Here is a 21,582-nt window from a genome sequence, read left to right as displayed (position 1 = left end):
ATACCAACAGTCAAGGGTGAAATGTTGTTACATATCTCTACGAACTATTTTTACTGGCAATAAAGCTTTCTTCAAGTGGTTATCTACAGGCAATAAACATTTGGAATTTTTTTTTTTTTTGTGCCAACAGCTCTACAATATCGATTGTATTCAAGATGGGTCTCCATATCGTCATCTGGACACAACATTTCGGCCTGAAGACGGCGGCCACGTGGACCGCCGAAATACAGTGTCCAGATGACGATATGTTGCCGATGGAGACCCGACGTGAATACAACCAATTATTACACCAGAAAAGTTTACGGAGCCACAGCTGCACAATATCATTTATTCTATACTGGTTTCGGTACTCGCTACCGTCTTCACACGGGGTAATGATCTATACCAACTGGGCAACCTCAGGTTGGAGCAACTCAGGTATATCACATGGCGATACTTGCAGAACTTTAGAGGACTGGGAGCCCTCGCCAGGTCGCCGGGGATGTTCACACTGGGAAGCGTAGAATTGTGATTCATCACTGAGCCCAGCGTGACGTCATCCGTCAGCGCTGCGTCGTTCCCAGCTATGGCAGCCATTGGTGGTACCATGTTAAGATCTACCCACGCGTGGGGCGCTAATTCCCTAGTCCAGTACAGCTAGTGTCTGACCGATGGCACGTTCGAATGCAGTAACGTTTTCCATCGTGTCGTCACCACAGCGAATTGTATGGTGCAGTCCATATCTTTCCAGTGAGGCTTGCATATCTCTCCCGTGTGTCGAACTTAGAGCTCTCCACCCATTGCCAATCAGCAGGTGGTGACCGACGGTGACGCTGGGAGAGACTGACAAGGGGAGGCCGCCAATTGTGAAATTCAGATTCGATTCATACTGCGCATAATAAAAGCTCATGGCCAGAGGTGTAATGTGGCAAAGCACCAAGATGCACTTCTCAGCCGCTGTCAAGAAAATCGACAGTTAAAAGAAACCGTTGCGCTAGGGACCGCACCTACCTTCTTTCGAAGTTAGCAGGCAACTACGCTGTTACGTGGCGGCTCGTTTCGGCCCATTCAACATCTGTCCTTCAAGTGTAACGAGCGAGTAACGGAGTTTATATTTCATACCCGCCACAGCAAATTTGTGTTCGTGGGGTCTCTATTCTAATTCGAACGTTTGACTTACGCTATACGTATTCGTTTCGCAATATCGTTTCTAAGTCTTCCGTTAACTATACGTGGTTAACGTTATGAAGACAATTAATAACATTTGTGAAATACAACTCTGTTTGCGGAAAACATAATGATGTTCGAAGTCGCCAGTTTTTCCACGACAAACGACTTTCAACAACTTATTATATGCATAATTGTTGCAACTGATTGCCGGGAATTATATATATATATATATATATATATATATATATATATATATATATATATATATATATATATATATATTTGAATTATTAAAAACAAATACTAAAAAAAAGGTTGCATGACGCGAGATTCGATCCGGCGACCTTCGGATTACGAACCCGAGCGCTTACCGCTGCGCCACGACACTGTAAAAAATTATTAATCGTGGAGAGTATTTCACCGCAACGGTTTCTTTTAACTGTCGATTTTCTTAACAGCGGCTGAGAAGTGCATCTTGGTGCTTTGCCACATTACACCTCTGGCCATGAGCTTTTATTATGCGCAGTATGAATCGAATCTGAATTTCACAATTGGCGGCCTCCCCTTGTGAGTTCAGTTTTATGCACTACTGCCTCGTATTTATTCTATACTATTTTCGACATTTGAACCACATTTGTTTCTACTAATTTCGCTAAGAGCAACTGATCTCGCCGATGAGCGTCCCTAAACGACACACACACACATATATATATATATATATATATATATATATATATATATATATATATATATATATATATATGTTCCGAAAGTAAGTCCAGTCAGTCGCAAAATGAAAACCACAGTGAAAATCTAAAATTTTTTATCCACAACAGTTAGCCACACCTTCCAGCTATCTATCTAAATAGTCGCCACTCCGACTTAGACATCTGTCGCCTCAGTTACACTGCGTCGCCGATTGCTGCACAAACACTGTCTCCTCGTGCGCCTACACCGTAATTACTCTACCACGCAAACATTTTGGGGCTACACTCGTCTGTAGTCAGACGTTCCCGGGGGTGCACTGAGTACCGAACCGCACAGTAACCCAGGTTTCGGTGTGGGGCGACGGTGGGGTGGGTGGACTGCTGTGGCCTGTTGCGGGGTTGTGAAGGTTAATGCCGGACAAAGCCGCTCCGTTGTTTCTAGGTCCCCAGTTCGATACATCGTCTTGGCGTTGTACAAACTTCCCAGTTCTCCCATCACAGAAACCAGCCCCCTGTGGTTTCCGCTAATTCTCTACGCTGGTCTGCCGTTAGTTGTTTGTGCCAAAATGTTCTCTTCTTAGCCAGCACTCCATATGAGCAGAGATGAATAACGGAGTGATCCGATTAACGGCAGTATTGTGAGTGATCAAACACTTGCAATCGAAAACCTGCAGGAGCATCATCATTGTCCCTGAAGATTGTGGCTGAAAATTGGCTTGAAGACAGAAAGAAACGCATGAAATTTACGTTATGTGGGCTGCATAGCTTCAGGCAAAATCTCTCACCAGATCCACATACTTGGGGGAGACTCTGTTCTTTTAGGCATTTTTACGTGATCACTTTGTGCTCTGAACTGAAAAGAGAGACGTGATCGGCAGGAATATTAAAGACACAGCCCAACATATCTGTGCAAAGTTCCATCGGATTTCCACTTGGTTTCCATTATCAACCTAGTTGGACCCTACTTGCCGAATACGCCTCGTATATATACACTCCTGGAAATTGAAATAAGAACACCGTGAATTCATTGTCCCAGGAAGAAGAAACTTTATTGACACACTCCTGGGGTCAGATACATCACATGATCACACTGACAGAACCACAGGCACATAGACACAGGCAACAGAGCATGCACAATGTCGGCACTAGTACAGTGTATATCCACCTTTCGCAGCAATGCAGGCTGCTATTCTCCCATGGAGACGATCGTAGAGATGCTGGATGTAGTCCTGTGGAACGGCTTGCCATGCCATTTCCACCTGGCGCCTCAGTTGGACCAGCGTTCGTGCTGGACGTGCAGACCGCGTGAGACGACGCTTCATCCAGTCCCAAACATGCTCAATGGGGGACAGATCCGGAGATCTTGCTGGCCAGGGTAGTTGACTTACACCTTCTAGAGCACGTTGGGTGGCACGGGATACATGCGGACGTGCATTGTCCTGTTGGAACAGCAAGTTCCCTTGCCGGTCTAGGAATGGTAGAACGATGGGTTCGATGACGGTTTGGATGTACCGTGCACTATTCAGTGTCCCCTCGACGATCACCAGTGGTGTACGGCCAATGTAGGAGATCGCTCCCCACACCATGATGCCGGGTGTTGGCCCTGTGTGCCTCGGTCGTATGCAGTCCTGATTGTGGCGCTCACCTGCACGGCGCCAAACACGCATACGACCATCATTGGCACCAAGGCAGAAGCGACTCTCATCGCTGAAGACGACACGTCTCCATTCGTCCCTCCATTCACGCCTGTCGCGACACCTCTGGAGGCGGGCTGCACGATGTTGGGGCGTGAGCGGAAGACGGCCTAACGGTGTGCGGGACCGTAGCCCAGCTTCATGGAGACGGTTGCGAATGGTCCTCGCCGATACCCCAGGAGCAACAATGTCCCTAATTTGCTGGGAAGTGGCGGTGCGGTCCCCTACGGCACTGCGTAGGATCCTACGGTCTTGGCGTGCATTCGTGCCTCGCTGCGGTCCGGCCCCAGGTCGACGGGCACGTGCACCTTCCGCCGACCACTGGCAACAACATCGATGTACTGTGGAGACCTCACGCCCCACGTGTTGAGCAATTCGGCGGTACGTCCACCCGGCCTCCCGCATGCCCACTATACGCCCTCGCTCAAAGTCCGTCAACTGCACATACGGTTCACGTCCACGCTGTCGCGGCATGCTACCAGTGTTAAAGACTGCGATGGAGCTCCGTATGTCACGGCAAACTGGCTGACACTGACGGCGGCGGTGCACAAATGCTGCGCAGCTAGCGCCATTCGACGGCCAACACCGCGGTTCCTGGTGTGTCCGCTGTGCCGTGCGTGTGATCATTGCTTGTACAGCCCTCTCGCAGTGTCCGGAGCAAGTATGGTGGGTCTGACACACCGGTGTCAATGTGTTCTTTTTTCCATTTCCAGGAGTGTATATACTACTGGGCATTAAAATTGCTACACAAAGAAGAAATGCAGATGATAAACGGGTATAACGAGTATTCATTGGACAAATATATTATACTAGAACTGACATGTGATTACATTTTCACGCAATTTGGGTGCATAGATCCTACGAAATCAGTACCCAGAACAACCACTTCTGGCCGTAATAACGGCCTTGATACGCCTGGGCTCGGATGGCGTGAACAGGTACAGCTGCCCATGCAGCTTCAACACGATACCACAGTTCATCAAGGTAGTGACTGGTCTATTGTGACGAGCCAGTTGCTCGGCGACCATTGACCAGACGTTTTCAATTGGTGAGAGATCTGGAGAATGTGCTGGCCAGGGCAGCAGTCGAACATTATCTGTATCCAGACATGCCTGTAGAGAACCTGCAATATGCGGTCATGCATTATCCTGCTTAAATGTAGGGTTTCGCAGGGATCGAATGAAGGGTAGAGCCACGGGTCGTAACACATCTGAAATGTAACGTCCACTGTTGAAACTGCCCTCAATGCGAACAAGAGGTGACCGAGACGTGTAACCAACGACACACCATACCATCACGCCGGGTGATACGCCAGTATGGCGATGACAAACACACGCTTCCAATATGCGTTCACTGCGATGACTCCAAACACAGATGCGACCATTATGATGCTGTAAACAGAACCTGGATTCATCCGAAAATATTACGTTTTGCCATTCGTGCACCTAGATTGGTCGTTGAGTAAACCATCACAGGCGCTCCTCTCTGTGATGCAGCGTCAAGGGTAACCGCAGCCATGCTCTCCGAGCTGATAGTCCATGCTGCTGCAAACGTCGTCGAACTGTTCGTGCAGATGGTTGTTGTCTTGCAAACGTCCCCATCTGTTGACGCAGGGATCGAGACGTGGCTGCACGATACGTTACAGCCATGCGGATAAGATGCCTGTCATCTCGACTGCTAGTGATACGAGGCCGTTGGGATCTAGCACGGCGTTCCCTATTACCCTCCTGAGCCCACTGATTCCATATTCTGCTGACAGTCACTGGATCTCGACCAACGCGAGCAGCAATGTGGCGATACTATAAACTGCAATCGTGATAGGCTATAATGCGACCTTTATCAAAGTCGGAAAGGTGATAGTACGCATTTCTCCTCCTTACACGAGGCATCACAACAACGTTTCACCAGGCAACGCCGGTCGACTGCTGTTTGTGTATGAGAAATCGGTTGGAAACGTTACTCATGTCAGCACGTTCGTTAACACACCAAATCCGACAAACATGACAGAGGCAGCTACTAACGTCCGGTAGATTGATTGGGAGAATACCGAACAACCCAAACCACAGGTTGCTCTAACCCGCCCCTACTGCACAAGGGAGAAACGGACCACTCAATTTATAAACAGCCACCTTCTCGCGGGTGGGCAAACGGAGAAGATTGGTGTGATGACCCCAAAGTAAAACGGCTGGTGACCTCACCAAGAAACCAAGTAGAATTTAACAAGAGTAAATCAAACAACATATCACCAATCACTTAACTTATAATAAACTGCGATTTCTCGAGAAGACCTGGCGCAGCAGCCCCAAATCGCTCCCCCGAACCGTCCGCTGCCAGCCGCTTCAACGGACGCAGGAAGGCGCGCCGATCTCCCGTCTCACGCCGTCGCAGCTCGCACCGGCCAGACTGATGTCGTGGGTTGACTCCTGTTGCTCTCGTGTCGACCGCGAAGTCACTACCCCTCGCAATACGCCCGGCCCACTGGACTCACGTGGCGACCTCACATGCGCCGACGCTCAAGACGGACAAGTCATCTTATGTCTCAGTGCGCGACCAACCAACCGATCGATCCAACCGCCAATGACCATTGCCTCAGCAAACTCGAGCAGACTGGCGGCCTAACGCGGAGACTCAGATGCAGGAACCAAGCCTCAACCGCGCGACCACTCGCTGAGTTCTCTTACTGGCGGAGTGGAAAGACCCTCATTTTGCCGGCTTTAAAGGTTGATCCGAACGACAGACATACTAGCACTCCGAACGACAGACAGACAGACACTAACTGCCTAACAAATGCGGACGAGAGACAGACTAGCAAGCTGGGGACGAGAGACTGACCCAGACTGACCGACTGGCAAGTTTTTTTTTTTTTTTTTTTGTTTATTGAGATTTCATTCCCCTGCCCCATATGGGCAGGGGAGGGCTGTCAGCGGCACAATCCGCCGCTCTTCAGCCTAGTGGCACTACAACTAAAACAAGAATAAATTGATACATACATAAGGAGATAAAAAAGGGGAACATAAAACAGAGTAAGGGGAGAAAATGGAGGTAAAATATACACTGACATGGAGACATTCATGGGGGACAGTTAAAAAAGTCACCAGAAAGTTAAAAACACAGTTGGCGATTCTTAAAACACAGAGAAGACACTGAATGCGCAGGCACAGGTTAAAAGTCGGCCACAGTAGTAAAAACACTCCGGTACAACACACTTAAAACCCACTTGGAGCACACACGACGAAGAATAAAACTGCCAGGTAGGACCTGCCGAGGGAAAAGGTCAGAGAGGATGGAAAAGGAGGGGATAGCATGGGGCAGCTGGGGAAGCGGCGGGATGAAGAGAGGAGGGGCATCAGTGGGTTCACGAAGAGACAGGAGACACGTGAGGCGGGAGAGGAAGAGGGAAGACAGGGCAGGAGGGAGCGCAGAGACACTGAAAGGAGGCACAAGAGATGGAGGGGGAGTAGGAGGGGGAAGCCGCTCAGGAGGAGGGAGGGGGAGGAGAGGGAGCCCTGAGGAGGAGGCAGGAAGAGGGGGTTAGAGTTGGTAGGAAGGGTAGATGTCAGGGCGAAGCTCATCATCCGGGAGGGGTAGATGGTAGAAGTTGTGTTGGGAAACGAGATGGAAGGTGTGGAGATGGAGAGAGGGTGGGACACAACGGTAAAGGCGCGGCAACTGGTTGGGGGTGGTGAGGAAGGGAGAGACCAGGGGGTGATGGCGATCAAGGCGGCGGACAATATATAGTGTGCGGATGTGTCCGACTGGCAAGCTCATAGCGCCTCTTAAATGCACGTGAACAGGCAACCTTTTCCCTGTCCCACCAAAGGGAGACACCAAAGCTGCGATTGCCACAGAGGCGCCACCGCCAGAATAGGAGGGCGACTGCTTCACACTACGCACTGCAGCACGCTCTTCAAAACAGCAATTTTTACCACGGCTCATACATACGAGGCGTATTCGAATAGAAATATATATAGAGCTGATGGTTTCAACGCACATGGACCTGGTAAACCAGCATCTGTTGATATTACTGTCCTATGTATATGCAGTTCCAGCTCCCGAGTCACATCCACACTGAGTGATAAGTACAGCATCCAGTAGCACTCGACTGTGCAAGAGACACGGGAGCTGCCAGAGGTGGATACGCAGAGCGTGACGTTGCGTGTGCGCTGTGCCCACAGGACAGAAGCCCTCGGTGGGGAAGCGCACGCGCGCCGTGCTCGCCGTCGGCCCCAAGGGCGCGCGCTGCCTCAGCGGCCCCGGCTCCAGGCTGGCGGCCCTCGAGTGGGACGTCGCGCTGCACGCCGGACACGACGCCTCTGCGGAGCCGCTGCTCAAGCTGCAGGTGGGTGGCCTCCAGCACCAGGCAGCAGCTGGCGCACGTCCTGTGTCTGTAAGCACTGTCCGATCAAAACGGTCAGGAAGGGCAGTTCAGAGATGATATTTCAATGTATAAACTTGACAACGCGCCCTCTCACTAAGCGGCATCTTTAAGGCAATGGTTTGTGGACGAGATCACTCCTGAAATGCGCTGGCCTACCCAGAGTCCCGACCTGAACCCAATGCGACACGTATGGGATGAGTGAGACCCCAGAGTCCAAAACCACTAGTTTCTCTGGTTTCTTTAGGAAGAATGTGCTGTCGTACCTGCACAGACTTCGAGTAACAACATTGAAAGGTGTCTTAAAGGTGAAGCGTGTACACTCTCCGACTAGTGTCCGCTAATAAGTGTCTGGTTACTGCACAGCTTAAGTAGATCTGTTCAAAATGAGAGCATGCCTCAGAAAACATGTGGACCACGTTGCAAGCATTGTCCTCAGTGTACCACATCACTTTGCGTTAGTGCCGTAGCTAAGAAATTGTAGAGTCGTCGACAAGGTGTTCTACTTCGTCCTCATTTGCAGGCTTGATTAGCTCCAGCTGTTAATAGAAGTTATTCTGTATCAATTATGACATGTAAGGGGGAATTAATTCTATTAACAATTCAGTTATGTTGTTCTTGCGAGGTTCAGTTGGAAGACGAGTTTTATAGAGCTCTCTACGCTAATCATCCCCTTTACCTCTGTACAACCCTTGCAACCTATATCCATTGTAACCTGTTAACTCAAGCCGACAACTGGCTGCCTTTACAATTTGTACCCCTCACACTTGCCTATATTACCAAACTGACGATTCATTGATGCCTCGAGATGTCTGCTATTAACCAGTCACTTCCTTTAGTCGACCTATCCCATAAATTTATTTTTTTCTCCAGTTCGATTCAGTAACTTTTCATTAGCTACTGTATCTACTCATGTAATCATCATTGTTGTGTACCACCACACTGAAAAAGCTTGTATTCTCTAATTCCTCATTCACCACGTGTCACTGACCGGAGCTCAATGTGGAGAATCCTTCAGGATCAATTAGAACATCGACTTCGTTGGCAGACCCCAAAGTCCAACGTCACTGCCTTCTCTGGTTTCGACTCTGGAATAAGAATGGGCTGCGATTCCTTCACATACAAGTTTCCTCAACAGAAGTTGTCATAAAGGAAAAGGTTGGACACACCCCATATTAATGAACCCTAGTAGGCGTGTAGATACTTTTGAAACCATACTAGAGCAATTACATCCAAACTTGTCACAAACATGGCTCAATGCTAGACGACTATTGTTCTATGTAAAAGACGCCCCTGTTGGTTAGGCGTGAGAATATGATGACATATGAACGTAGGTGCGGAATACCCAGAAAAATTTCAGTACTACTGCGAAAAGTGTAGTACCAACAGAAAGATCCCCTGCCCCTCCCCACCTTACCTCTCTTAGAGGTGAGTTGCGAATTTGAAGGGGTTACGTTTAGATATAAACGAAAACTATAAATATTGGTATAGGACCCATAGTTTTCTTTCTCTGTAATATCACCGGTGACAGTAATTAAGCGAGTGGTCATCGGAAGTGGACCCATGTGAGTAATAACCCTGAAAATCTTGGAGCTACACCTACGAGGACTAAAGAAAATTTCGCTATACTAAGGTATATAAATTATTCAGGTAGTGAAGGGAGACGAAAATTTAATAGTCATGGGTGACTGGAATTCGTCAGTAGGAAAACGGAGAGAAGGGAACATAGTAGGTGAATATGGATTGGGGGGAAAAAATGAAAGAGGAAGCCGCCTTGTAGAATTTTGCACAGAGCATAACTTAATCATAGCCAACACTTGGTTCAAGAATCATAAAAGAAGGTTGTATACCTGAAAGAATCCTGGAGATACTAAAAGGTATCAGATAGATTATATAATGGTAAGACAGATATTTAGGAACCAGGTTTTAAATTGTAAGACATTTCCAGGTGCAGATGTGGATTCTGACCACAATCTATTGGTTATGAACTTCAGATTGAAACTGAAGAAACTGCAAAAAGGTGGGAATTTAAGGAGATGGGACCTGGATAAACTGAAAGAACCAGAGGTTGTAGAGAGTTTCAGGAAGAGCATAAGGGAACAATTGACAGGAATGGGGGAAAGAAATACAGTGGAAGAAGAATGGGTAGCTCTGTGGGATGAAGTAGTGAAGGCAGCAGAGGGTCAAGTAGGTAAAAAGACGAGGACTAATAGAAATCCTTGGGTAACAGAAGAAATATTGAATTTAATTGATGAAAGGAGAAAATATAAAAATGCAGTAAATGAAGCAGGCAAAAAGGAATACAAACGTCTCAAAAATGAGATCGACAGAAAGTGCAAAATGGCTAAGTAGGCATGGCTAGAGGACTAATGTAAGGATGTAGAGGCTTGTCTCACTAGGGGTAAGATAGATACTGCCTACAGGAAAATTAAAGACACCTTTGGAGAGAAGAGAACCACTTGTATGAATATCAAGAGCTCAGATGGAAACCCAGTTCTAAGCAAAGAAGGGAAGGCAGAAAGGTGGAAGGAGTATATAGAGGGTTTATACAAGGGCGATGTACTTGAGGACAATATTAAGGAAATGGAAGAGGTTGTAAATGAAGATGAAATGGGAGATAAGATACTGCGTGAAGAGTTTGTCAGAGCACTGAAAGACCTTAGTCGAAACAAGGCCCCGGGAGTAGACAACATTCCATTAGAACCACTGATGGCCTTGGGAGAGCCAGTCATGACAAAACTCTACCATCTGGTGAGCAAGATGTATGAGACAGGCGAAATACCCACAGACTTCAAGAAGAATATAATAATTCCAATACCAAAGAAAGAAGGTGTTGACAGATGTGAAAATTACCGAACTATCAGTTTAATAAGTCACAGCTGCAAAATACTAACGCGAATTCTTTACAGATGAATGGAAAAACTGGTAGAAGCGGACCTCGGGGAAGATCAGTTTGGATTCCGTAGAAATGTTGGAACACGTGAGGCAATACTAACCTTACGACTTATCTTAGAAGAAAGATTAAGAAAAGGCAAACCTACGTTTCTAGCATTTGTAGACTTAGAGAAAGCTTTTGACAACGTTAACTGGAATACTCTCTTTCAAATTCTGAAGGTGGCAGGGGTAAAATACAGGGAGCGAAAGGCTATTTACAATTTGTACAGAAACCAGATGGCAGTTATAAGAGTCGAGGGACATGAAAGGGAAGCAGTGGTTGGGAAGGGAGTAAGACAGGGTTGTAGCCTCTCCCCGATGTTATTCAATCTGTATATTTGAGCAAGCAGTAAAGGAAACAAAAGAAAAATTCGGAGTAGGTATTAAAATTCATGGAGAAGAAGTAAAAACTTCGAGGTTCGCCGATGACATTGTAATTCTGTCAGAGACAGCAAAAGACTTGGAAGAGCAGTTGAACGGAATGGACAGTGTCTTGAAAGGAGGATATAAGATGAACATCAGCAAAAGCAAAACGAGGATAATGGAATGTAGTCAAATTAAATCGGGTGATGCTGAGGGGATTAGATTAGGAAATGAGACACTTAAAGTAGTAAAGGAGTTTTGCTATTTAGGGAGCAAAATAACTGATGATGGTCGAAGTAGAGAGGATATAAAATGTAGACTGGCAATGGCAAGGAAAGCGTTTCTCAAGAAGAGAAATTTGTTAACATCGAGTATAGATTTAAGTGTCAGGAAGTCGTTTCTGAAAGTATTTGTATAGAGTGTAGCCATGTATGGATGTGAAACGTGGACGATAACCAGTTTGGACAAGAAGAGAATAGAAGCTTTCGAAATGTGGTGCTACAGAAGAATGCTGAAGATGAGGTGGGTAGATCACGTAAGTAATGAGGAGGTATTGAATAGGATTGGGGAGAAGAGAAGTTTGTGGCATAACTTGACAAGAAGAAGGGACCGGTGGGTAGGACATGTTTTGAGGCATCAAGGAATCACAAATTTAGCATTGGAGGGCAGCGTGGAGGGTAAAAATCGTAGAGGGAGACCAAGAGATCAATACACTAAGCAGATTCAGAAGGATGTAGGTAGCAGTAGGTACTGGGAGATGAAGAAGCTTGCACAGGATAGAGTAGCATGGAGAGCTGCATCAAACCAGTCTCAGGACTGAAGACCACAACAACAACAACAAGGTATCGTTCAATAATAATCGAGAAACTCAACGTACTCGTTTTGGCACATACTTCGTCTGCTATTCCACTCAGTTGCCTTTGACATTTGAGGCACCTGTCGTACCTTGCAACCAATTTGTGTATACCATCTTCATACCATGTGGCCGTCTGGTTGTTTAACCAATTCATGTTGACGGCCTTCAGATTTTCACCTTTTGCGAAGCGATTACCACTAAGGTGCTCCTTCAGTTTCGGAAAGAGAAAATAGTAGGAAAGTGCTACGACATGTCCCTCCGAAATTTCTCAGTCAGCAAGGCCTGTGTCCGCCGGGCAGTATGCCAACGTCCATTGTCACGCTGCAGAAGAGTTCCACGCGAGGCGTCGTCCGCGCGAGATGTCGCCTCCTCGGTATTTCTGGATAGCTCGATGAAGACGTTCAAGGGTAGCACAGTATGCATTTTGTGTTGCAGGGCGTGAAGTCGACGACCCCTTCACTGTCCCAGAATATGGAAGCCATCAGTTTTTGAGTTGATGCAGTTGCTTTCACCTTGTTTGAGTTCTGTGTCTGCTAAGGATAACGCCACTTCACGAACTGTCGATTCATTGTGGGCCTGTTATGAGAAGCCCATGTTTCACCTCTCGTAGCAGCCTGGTCAATGAAGACTTTGCCGTCCCTTTCGTAACACTCCAACAACGCTGACACAGCTGCCGTTATCGCAGGTTTCTGGTCATCGGTGAGCATGCGTGGCACCCACCGTGCAGAGATTTTGTGGCACACTAGGTGTTGAATTATAATTTCGTGCACAATTGAAGGAGACGCTTCCTGACGTTGTTCGTGCATGTCGCTAATCATGGATCGTCGATTCTTTCGAATGATGAGATCCCCCTTTTGTCTCAGAGCGTCTCTGATGACGGAGGACCGCCTTCATCTCTCATCTTCACGAACACCTGTTCTCTCCTTCTTAAAACCCATGCACCACTTTCGGACACTGGCCGCATTCATTGCACCTTCGCCAAAAATGGTAACAGGTCGACGGTGAATGTCACAGTGTCTAATGTTTACCGTCCGCAGAAAAGAAACAACGCCTCCTGACACACACACCGGACGGGATTCGCTGTCGGCACAGATACAGTCGCAGCTATCTCTGTGCTTACCACCTGACAAGGTCCGACTTACATCAGCATGTGGCAACTGTCCGTATCACACTGAATACTGCAAAACCTATGAGCGGCTGCCACAAGAGTGGTGCGTGATCAGTATGTGCGAACTTTTCTTACTTCGTCGATAGCCCACGTATGAACAAACTCCGACCGAACAGGCCTTCAAACGGTACAGACCGACCGCCGTGTCATCCTCAGTCGATAGACGTCACTGGATGCGGATTTGGAGTCGCATGCGGGCAGCACACCGCTCTACCGGACGTTGTCAGTTTTCGTGGGTGGAGCGGCTACTTCTCAGTCGAGTAGCCCCTCAGCTGGCGTCACTAGGGCCGAGTGCACCCAGCTGGCCAACAGCGCTCGGCAGATCCGGACAGTCCCCCATCCAAGTGCTAGCCAAGCCCGACTGCCCTTAACTTCGGTGATCTGGAAGGAACCACTGTGGCAAGGGAGCAACCATAGGAATTACCATCAGAAAACATACGGCACTAGGACACTGCCAGTGCCCCTGGGGCTGGAAGTTAGTGTAACAAAAATTAGTCCTTAAATATTTTACTGATTTCGCCGGTTATATTAGGTTCCTTCAGGTCTAAAATGTTCAAAACAGGATGACTGACACCGATACCAGCTGATGCGTGATGCAGACCGAGCTTTATTTGGAAAGCAGTAACAAAAGGTCACTTTGCGATATATTGCTGCCCCTCTGAAGTCAGGACATTTAGGAAGAAGTTCTGTACGGAAAGGCACCACTGTCGCCCTTACGCGAGACGATGTGAACCGAATCAGATGCAACAATAATAAAAAACGAAATAGCGTCGAATCCGTAAATTTGCTTGGACGCTACGGTAATTTGTAAGAATCTAGGCGTGACGTTCTGACAAGAAGGGTTGACACGTAATGCATAACTGTTGAGCACCACAAGCAGTTTCAACCAAATGTTGTACAAGCATGACATACTATCTGGAAAAAAACATTATGAGACTAGGACACCCCCAGGTCCTCTACGGGTGAAACCAGAGCTACTAACATTAGCGCACGGTAAGACTGAGTGAAGTGGAAGTGTATGAAAGACTAAATATTCCATCTGCTCATTTCCTTTGTTTTCTCTGTTTACTAGCACGGATCAGATACAATCTACTATACTACTGGCCTTTAAAATTGCTACACCAAGAAGAAAAGCAGATGATAAACGGGTATTCATTGGAAAAATATATTATACTAAAACTGACATGTGACTACATTTTCACGCAGTTAGGGTGCATAGATATTGAGAAATCAGTACCCAGAACAACCACCTCTGGTAATAATAGCGGCCTTGATACGCCTGGGCATTGACTCAGAGCGAGCTTGGACGACGTGTACAGGTACAGCTGCCCATGCAGCTTCAACACGATACCACAGTTCATCAAGAGTAGTGACTGGCGTATTGTAATGAGCCAGTTGCTCGTGAACCATTAACCAGACGTTTTCAATTGGTGAGAGATCTGGAGAAGGTGCAGGCCAGGGCAGCAGTCGAACATTTTCTGTTATCCAGAAAGGCCCGTACAGGACCTGAAACATGCGGTGGTGCATTATCCTGCTGAAATGTAGGCTTTCGCAGGGATCGAATGAAGGGTAGAGCCACGGGTCGTAAGATAACTGAAATGTAACGTCAATGCGAACAAGAGGTGACCGAGACGTGTAACCAATGACACCCCTACAATCACGCCGGGTGATATGCCAGTATGGCGATGACGAATACACACTTCCAATGTGCGTTCACCACAATGTCGCCAAACACGGATGCGACCATCATGATGCTGTAAACAGAACCTGGATTCATCCGAAAAAATGACGTTTTGCCATTCGTGCACCCACGTTCGTCGTTGAGTAAACCATCGCAGGCGCTCCTGTCTGTGATGCAGCGTCAAGGGTAACGGCAGCCATGGTCTCCGAGCTGATAGTCCATGCTGCTGAGACGTCGTCGAACTGTTCGTGCAGATGGTTGTTGTCTTGCAAACGTCCCCATCTGTTGACTCAGGGATCGAGACGTAGCTACACGATCCGTTACACCCAAGCGGATAAGATGCCTGTCATCTCGACTGCTAGTGATACGAGGCCGTTGGGATCCAGCACGCCGTTCCGTATTACCCTCCTGAACCCACCGATTCCATATTCTGCTAACAGTCATCGGATCTCGACCAACGCGAGCAGCAATGTCGCGATACGATAAAACCACAATCGCGATACGCTACAATGCGACCTTTATCAAAGTCGGAAACGTGATGGTACGCATTTCTCGTCCTTACACGAGGCATCACAACAACGTTTCACCAGGCAACGCCAGTCAACTGCTGTCTGTGTATGGTAAATCGGTTGGAAACTTTCCTCATGTCAGCATATTGTAGGTGTCGCCACCGGCGCCAACCTTGTGTGAATGCTCTGAAAAGCTAATCTTTTGCATATCACAGCATCGTCTTCCTGTTGGTTAAATTTCGCGTCTGTAGCACGTCATCTTCGTGGTGTAGCAATTTTAATGGCCAGTAGTGTATAAATAGCGATACGTTTTCCGACAGTATGCGTAGTATAACAGTTGGTTTCTTGCCAAGCAGCCTGTATCCCTTTCTGTTACAGGTTGAGGCTGCAGCTGACTGCCCTGTGGGCAAATGGAAGCTGGAAGTGAAGACCCGCATCCGGGGGGACACCACGGGACAAGCTGGCTACTTCTCACACCCGCAGGACATTTACATCTTGTTCAACCCCTGGTCCAAGAGTAAGTAGCGTTACTCTGCCTCTAACCACTCTTGATGATTCTATAAACCCATTCGGTCCGAGTGTTCATACAACTTCAACCACCAGACTCAATAAACTGTATTTTTGGTCCTCATACAATAAATAATTGTAGAGAGGAAAAGCTAATGCCCTATGTACCGTAATTATTCTTCCATAGCAATGTATAAACTGATGCCAGTGCCGGCCGGATTGGCCGATCGGTTCTAGGCGCTACAGTCTGGAACCGCGCGACCGCTACGGTCGCAGGTTCGAATCCTGCCTCGGGTATGGGTGTGTGTGATGTCCTTAGGTTAGTTAGGTTTAAGTAGTTCTAAGTTCTAGGGGACTGATGACCTCAGATGTTAAGTCCCATAGTGCTCAGAGCCATTTGAACCATTTGAACTGATTCCAGTGCACAGCTAAGTGATTCAAGTGAAAACTCGCGTCGCTTGTAGTACAATGTGACACCAGTACATACTGCCACACCTGTTAGGTTCGTGCATAAGTTCGTAGCGTTTTCGTTTTGCGTCTTGGTAGTCTGGTTGCTATTAGTTTATTTACCGACTGTCATTTTTCGTTTGCAGTTCACTGTGCTTATATGATTTCACATATTGCCAATTTGTCATTAGAAGATAGTGAATGGATCTGTGGGCGCTAGAAAATGGAGTGCAAAGTGGAGAAATGGGGGGGGGGGGGGGGGGAGGATTTCCGACGATTTCTATAGGAGGATTACATCAGTGGAGACAGCGAGAAACATTTGCGCCGTCTATGGAGTAATGCCATTGTACAGAGCACGGCAAGAAAAAGGTTTTCTCATTTCAAGGAGGATCCTTCTGACATTAGTGTATCTCCACGTTCAGATAGACAATCGCGGTTTCATGAGGACCGTTTAAACTCATTACTCCGAAATGATCCACGTCATTGTACTCGAGAACTGCCAAACGTCATGAGCTATGGCCATGACACCACCGTGCCACATTTGCATGCAATGGGGAAGGTTCCAAAATAGGGTCTACGTCTACCGAATGCCCTGAGCCAAAATAACAAAAATCGGCGGGTGGCCATACGTTAATCTCTGCTTTCTCGTCATCAACTGGCTCGTGAGTAACACCAACCATTCCTGTTCTGTATCGTTACTATGACGAGAATGGTTTCTTATGCTGACATAAGCAAAAGAAGCGAATGGTTGAGTCGAAACAAAGCAGCAACTCGCCGTACAAAGACCTGCGCGCATCCACAAAAGTTAATGTTATGCATCTCGTGGAACAGTGCACATGTGGTGTACTACAATTTGTTTCCCTGAGGTGTAACCATCACTTCTGAAATTTATTGTCAACAACTGAGACGTCTTGCAGGAACAACGACCAAGCAAACTCCATGAAGCTATGCTACTCCACGGTAATGCCCACCCGCATTCTGCTAGACTGACAAAGGACACAGGTCAGGGTTGGGGAGTCATTCCGCTCCCTCTTTATTTACTTGATCTTGTGCCCTCAGAGTTTCACGTTTCACTTCAAATAACTTCCTTTCCGGATGAAAATGCCCTCCGAACATCGTTTGACGAGTTCTCAGCCTCGAAACCATTTAATTTCTACAGTCGTTGAATCGAAAAGTTACATCGTTGACGGACTGTTGTAAACAGTGAAGCAGAATATATTATTTGAAGTGTTGGCAGAAGAGCCAACACCGTCTTGCTACAGGAAGCCGAAATGCATGCGTTTAATTACACGCAGACTGGCGTGAGGTCTGGAACAGTTAAGGGAATTAATAGTAGCAAATAAAGTACGTAGTTGATGTAATACTTAACTTTAATCCATAATTGTAGAACATCGCTCTTGATGATACATGCTTCACAATAATAAATATCAATTGAATACGGCGCCTTTCTAGGTCGTAGAAAATGACGTAGCTGAAGGCTATGCTAACTATCGTCTCGGCAAATGAGAGCGTAATTTGTCAGTGAACCCCTACTATGAACGTCGGTTGTACAACTGGGGCGAGTGCCAGGACGTCTCTCTAGACCTGCCGTGTGGCGGCGCTCGGTCTGCGATCACTGACAGTGGCGACACGCGGGTCCGACGTATACTACCGGACCGCGGCCGATTTAAAGGCTACCACCTAGCAAGTGTGGTGTCTGGCGGTGACACCACATTATTAATGGCGAATGTCTCTACAATGTGTATCTGTCGTGTTTATTAAGTCCACGGAAAAACGCTACAAACTTATGCACTAACCCAGTATCCACATGTAAGTACACACAAACTACAACTAAGTGTTCAAAATGGCTCTGAGCACTACGGGACTCAGCTTCTGAGGTCATCAGTCCCCTAGAACTTAGAACTACGTAAACTTAACTGACCTAAGGACATCACACGCATCCATGCCCGAGGCAGGATTCGAACCTGCGACCGTAGCGGTCGCGCGGTTCCAGACTGTAGTGCATAGAACCGTTTCTAGGCGCTTCAGTCTGGAACCGTGCGACTGCTACGGTTGCAGGTTCTAATCCTGCCTCGGGCATGAATGTGTGTGATGTCCTTAGGTTAGTTAGGTTTAAGTAGTTCTAAGCTCTAGGGGACTGATGACCTCAGATGTTAAGTCCCACAGTGCTCAGAGCCATTTCAACCATTTGAACTAAGTGTTGCAAGTTACTCGTACCTCCACCTTGTATATGAAACCTGTCTCTCATTGTTGTTCAGTCTTCTCCACTTTCAGTCCATTGTTTTACTTAAATGGGTGGGTGCAGTGAAGTGGCTGTTCAAATTTTCATTTCATCAGAAAAGCGGGACGATATTCATAAAAGGAAGATGAACCGGAAGTTCTACGCTAGTTAAAAAGATACATTAGGTGGCAGATTCTTTCATATGACACTGTATCAAGAAAACATGCAGACATCTCAAGGATTGCTGCTGACAAATCTCCATGGATGCGGATCACAAATGAATATTAGGAATTGTTTATTACAAGAAAAACTCGGTTCTGTGACTTTCTTGAATGGGAGAAGTACTTTATTCTGAAACGAAAAAATCAATGTCTTTACCAGAATTTTCGTTCCTTCTCAAGTACCCTTGACTGTAACAAAGAAAAAGCGTACTCGTATTGTGCTTAAATCTTTGAATGGAGAAACAAGGAATTTTATAACAGTATAATAAGTGCCCAACAACTGATTTACAAGTGGGACTTCGATCGCACAGGATAAATCAACATATTTTCTAATTCTGTAAAGTTAGAAAAATTCCATTCGATGTACTTTTCCCAAATTTTTGCTGTACCTGAAAATGGCCTTCGTTTCCAAAAGTAAGCAAAAGAATAAATGAATAAATTGTTTAAGTTTTTATCGCCTCACAGCTATTTTCTCTCTACTTGCCAGAAATATTTCTTCCACTACGACCAACAAGCTTTTACACTTTGCAATTGACAAGTGACTCATTAACAATCAAGAACTGACCAGCATCACGGTTATTTCACATAAGGTACCCTTCAACAATATTTTGAAATACGAGAGCCATACTAAAAGTTAACTAACATTTACAACTACAGTTTCAACAATGTCATTAGACTTTTTGCATCACTCATTTGGGTCAAGTGACAACCAGCTGTACCCACAAAATGACCGACATCTATGTTTCGTTTGGACAGAGTCTTGCCGTTGAACAGTTCGATGAAGAGAAGTTGCTGAAATTCTTCTCAGATTTCAGTGTGTAAGGAGAAGGATGCGTGAGTGCCAGCAGTGTTCGAACATAAAACCATCTAAGCACTTCAAAGATGGTAACGCGAGAATCCAAGAGGGCATTAGTAGCATCGCTCTCGTACCGTCTCCACATTTCGCAACAAGGAAAGAACTGACGAAGTCATAACAGCCAGCTGCAGCGTCACTTTGAATGAAATCGCAACAAATGTTGCAATAAAACGTAGGAAGTTATTCGTACCCTGAGCTAAGGAAGATTATGTGCCCGTTAGGTCCCAAGTTTAGAAAAGAACTATCACCCACAGCTGTCTCCATTGATTTACAAATGAAGGATACGATTTTTTGGCATGCATAGTGACAAATGATGAAAACTGGTTCCATCGTTGTGAAACTGAAAGAAAATTCCGGAATATGGAGTGGCATCATTCGGATTCGTCATCAAAAAGTATGGTAAGGGCAGTGTAATCTGCTGGGAGCGTCTTGTACGGCATCGTCTAGGACTCTGAGGCTTGAACAATGAGATGGTGGAAGGAAGTACTAACTTACAAGAGCGTATTATCGGATATTGTTACATGATTCGTTAAATTCAAAGAGAAAAGCGTCAATAAAATAAGAAAAAGCAGTTCATGTAATGGAGACTGCGTTTATTGCTTGACAAGAAACTTGATTTTTTTAACGTGCACAGACGACAACTGACTTCTGCTACAATAAGACTCTTTTAAAATTCCGTCGTGCATTACGCGACGAACGCCCTGGTAGAAGTTCACCCTATTGCACGACAGCGCGCAACGTAACACTTAAACTGCTGCTTCACTGTGAGTAAAATTACGAAATTCTACAACCTCCGTACATTCCCGACTTGACGCCCAAAGACTACCATCTTTTTAGACTGAGAGTCTGACGCTACGAGACACTGGGGTCATTTAAAATTAGGTGACAAAAGCCATGGGATACTTCCTAATATCGGTTGGACCTCCTTTTGTCCAGGGCAGTGCAGCAATGACTTCTTGTAGAAGATAGGTTATGAAAAGACGAAAGTACGTTTCTAGTACTTGTAGACAGATAAAGCTTTAGACAATGTTCACTGGAATACAGTGTTCGGAATTCTGAAGCTAGCAGGGGTAAAATACAGGGGGCGAAAAACTATTTACGACACGTATGAAAACCAGACGGTAGCTACAAGAACGAGTGGTATGGAAGGGAAGCAGTGATTGAGAATTGAATGAGACAGGATTGTAGCATATCCCCGATATTATTCAATCTGTGCATTGAAAAAGCAATAAAAGGAACAAAATAAGCATTTGGAGTACGAACTAAAGTTCAGGGAGAAGAAATAAAAACTTTCAGGTTTGCCGATGACATTGTAATTCTGTGAGAGACAGAAAAGGACTTGGAAGAGAAACTGAACGGAATTAGCAGTGTCTTGGAACGAAAATATAAGATGAACATCAACAAAAGCAAAACAAGGATAACAGAATGTAGTAGAATTAACTAAGCGGATGATGTAATTAAAATAGGTATCGAGCCTATTCAAATAGTAGGTGAGTTTTGCTCTTTGGGCAGCAAAATAACTGATGATGGCCGAAGTAGGGAGGTAGAAAATGTAGACTGGCAATGGCAAGGAAAACATTTCTGAAGAAGAGGAATTTGTTAACATCGAACATAGATTTAAGTGTTAGGAAGTCTTTTGTGAAGGTATTTGTGTGGAGTGTTGCCATACATGGAAGTGAAACATGGACGATAAACAGATTAGACAAAAAGAGAATACAAGCTTTCGAAATGTTGTGCTACAGAGGAATGTTGAAGTTTAGATGGGTCGATCACGTAACTAATGAGGTGGTACTGAATAGAACTGGGGAGACAATAAATTTGTGCCACAACTTGGCCATGAGAAGGGATCAGTTGAAAGGGCACATTCTGAGACAAGAAGAAATCACCAGTTAAG

General features: G+C 46.1%; 1 protein-coding gene across 1 annotated transcript in view; it reads left to right on the top strand.

The window, feature by feature from the left end:
- The window catches only part of LOC126198551 (hemocyte protein-glutamine gamma-glutamyltransferase-like), a 394,601-nt gene that overhangs the window by 77,424 nt on the left and 295,595 nt on the right, over nucleotides 1–21,582 (top strand). Inside the window, exons 3-4 of the mRNA XM_049934974.1 lie at nucleotides 7,726–7,889; nucleotides 15,815–15,953. Coding sequence (XP_049790931.1) covers nucleotides 7,726–7,889; nucleotides 15,815–15,953 — 303 coding nt within the window. The remainder of the gene's footprint in view (nucleotides 1–7,725; nucleotides 7,890–15,814; nucleotides 15,954–21,582) is intronic.

The sequence above is a fragment of the Schistocerca nitens genome, chromosome 8 (assembly GCF_023898315.1).
Source record: "Schistocerca nitens isolate TAMUIC-IGC-003100 chromosome 8, iqSchNite1.1, whole genome shotgun sequence".
Taxonomy (NCBI): domain Eukaryota; kingdom Metazoa; phylum Arthropoda; class Insecta; order Orthoptera; family Acrididae; genus Schistocerca; species Schistocerca nitens.
This window is presented reverse-complemented; position numbering and strand designations above follow the sequence as displayed.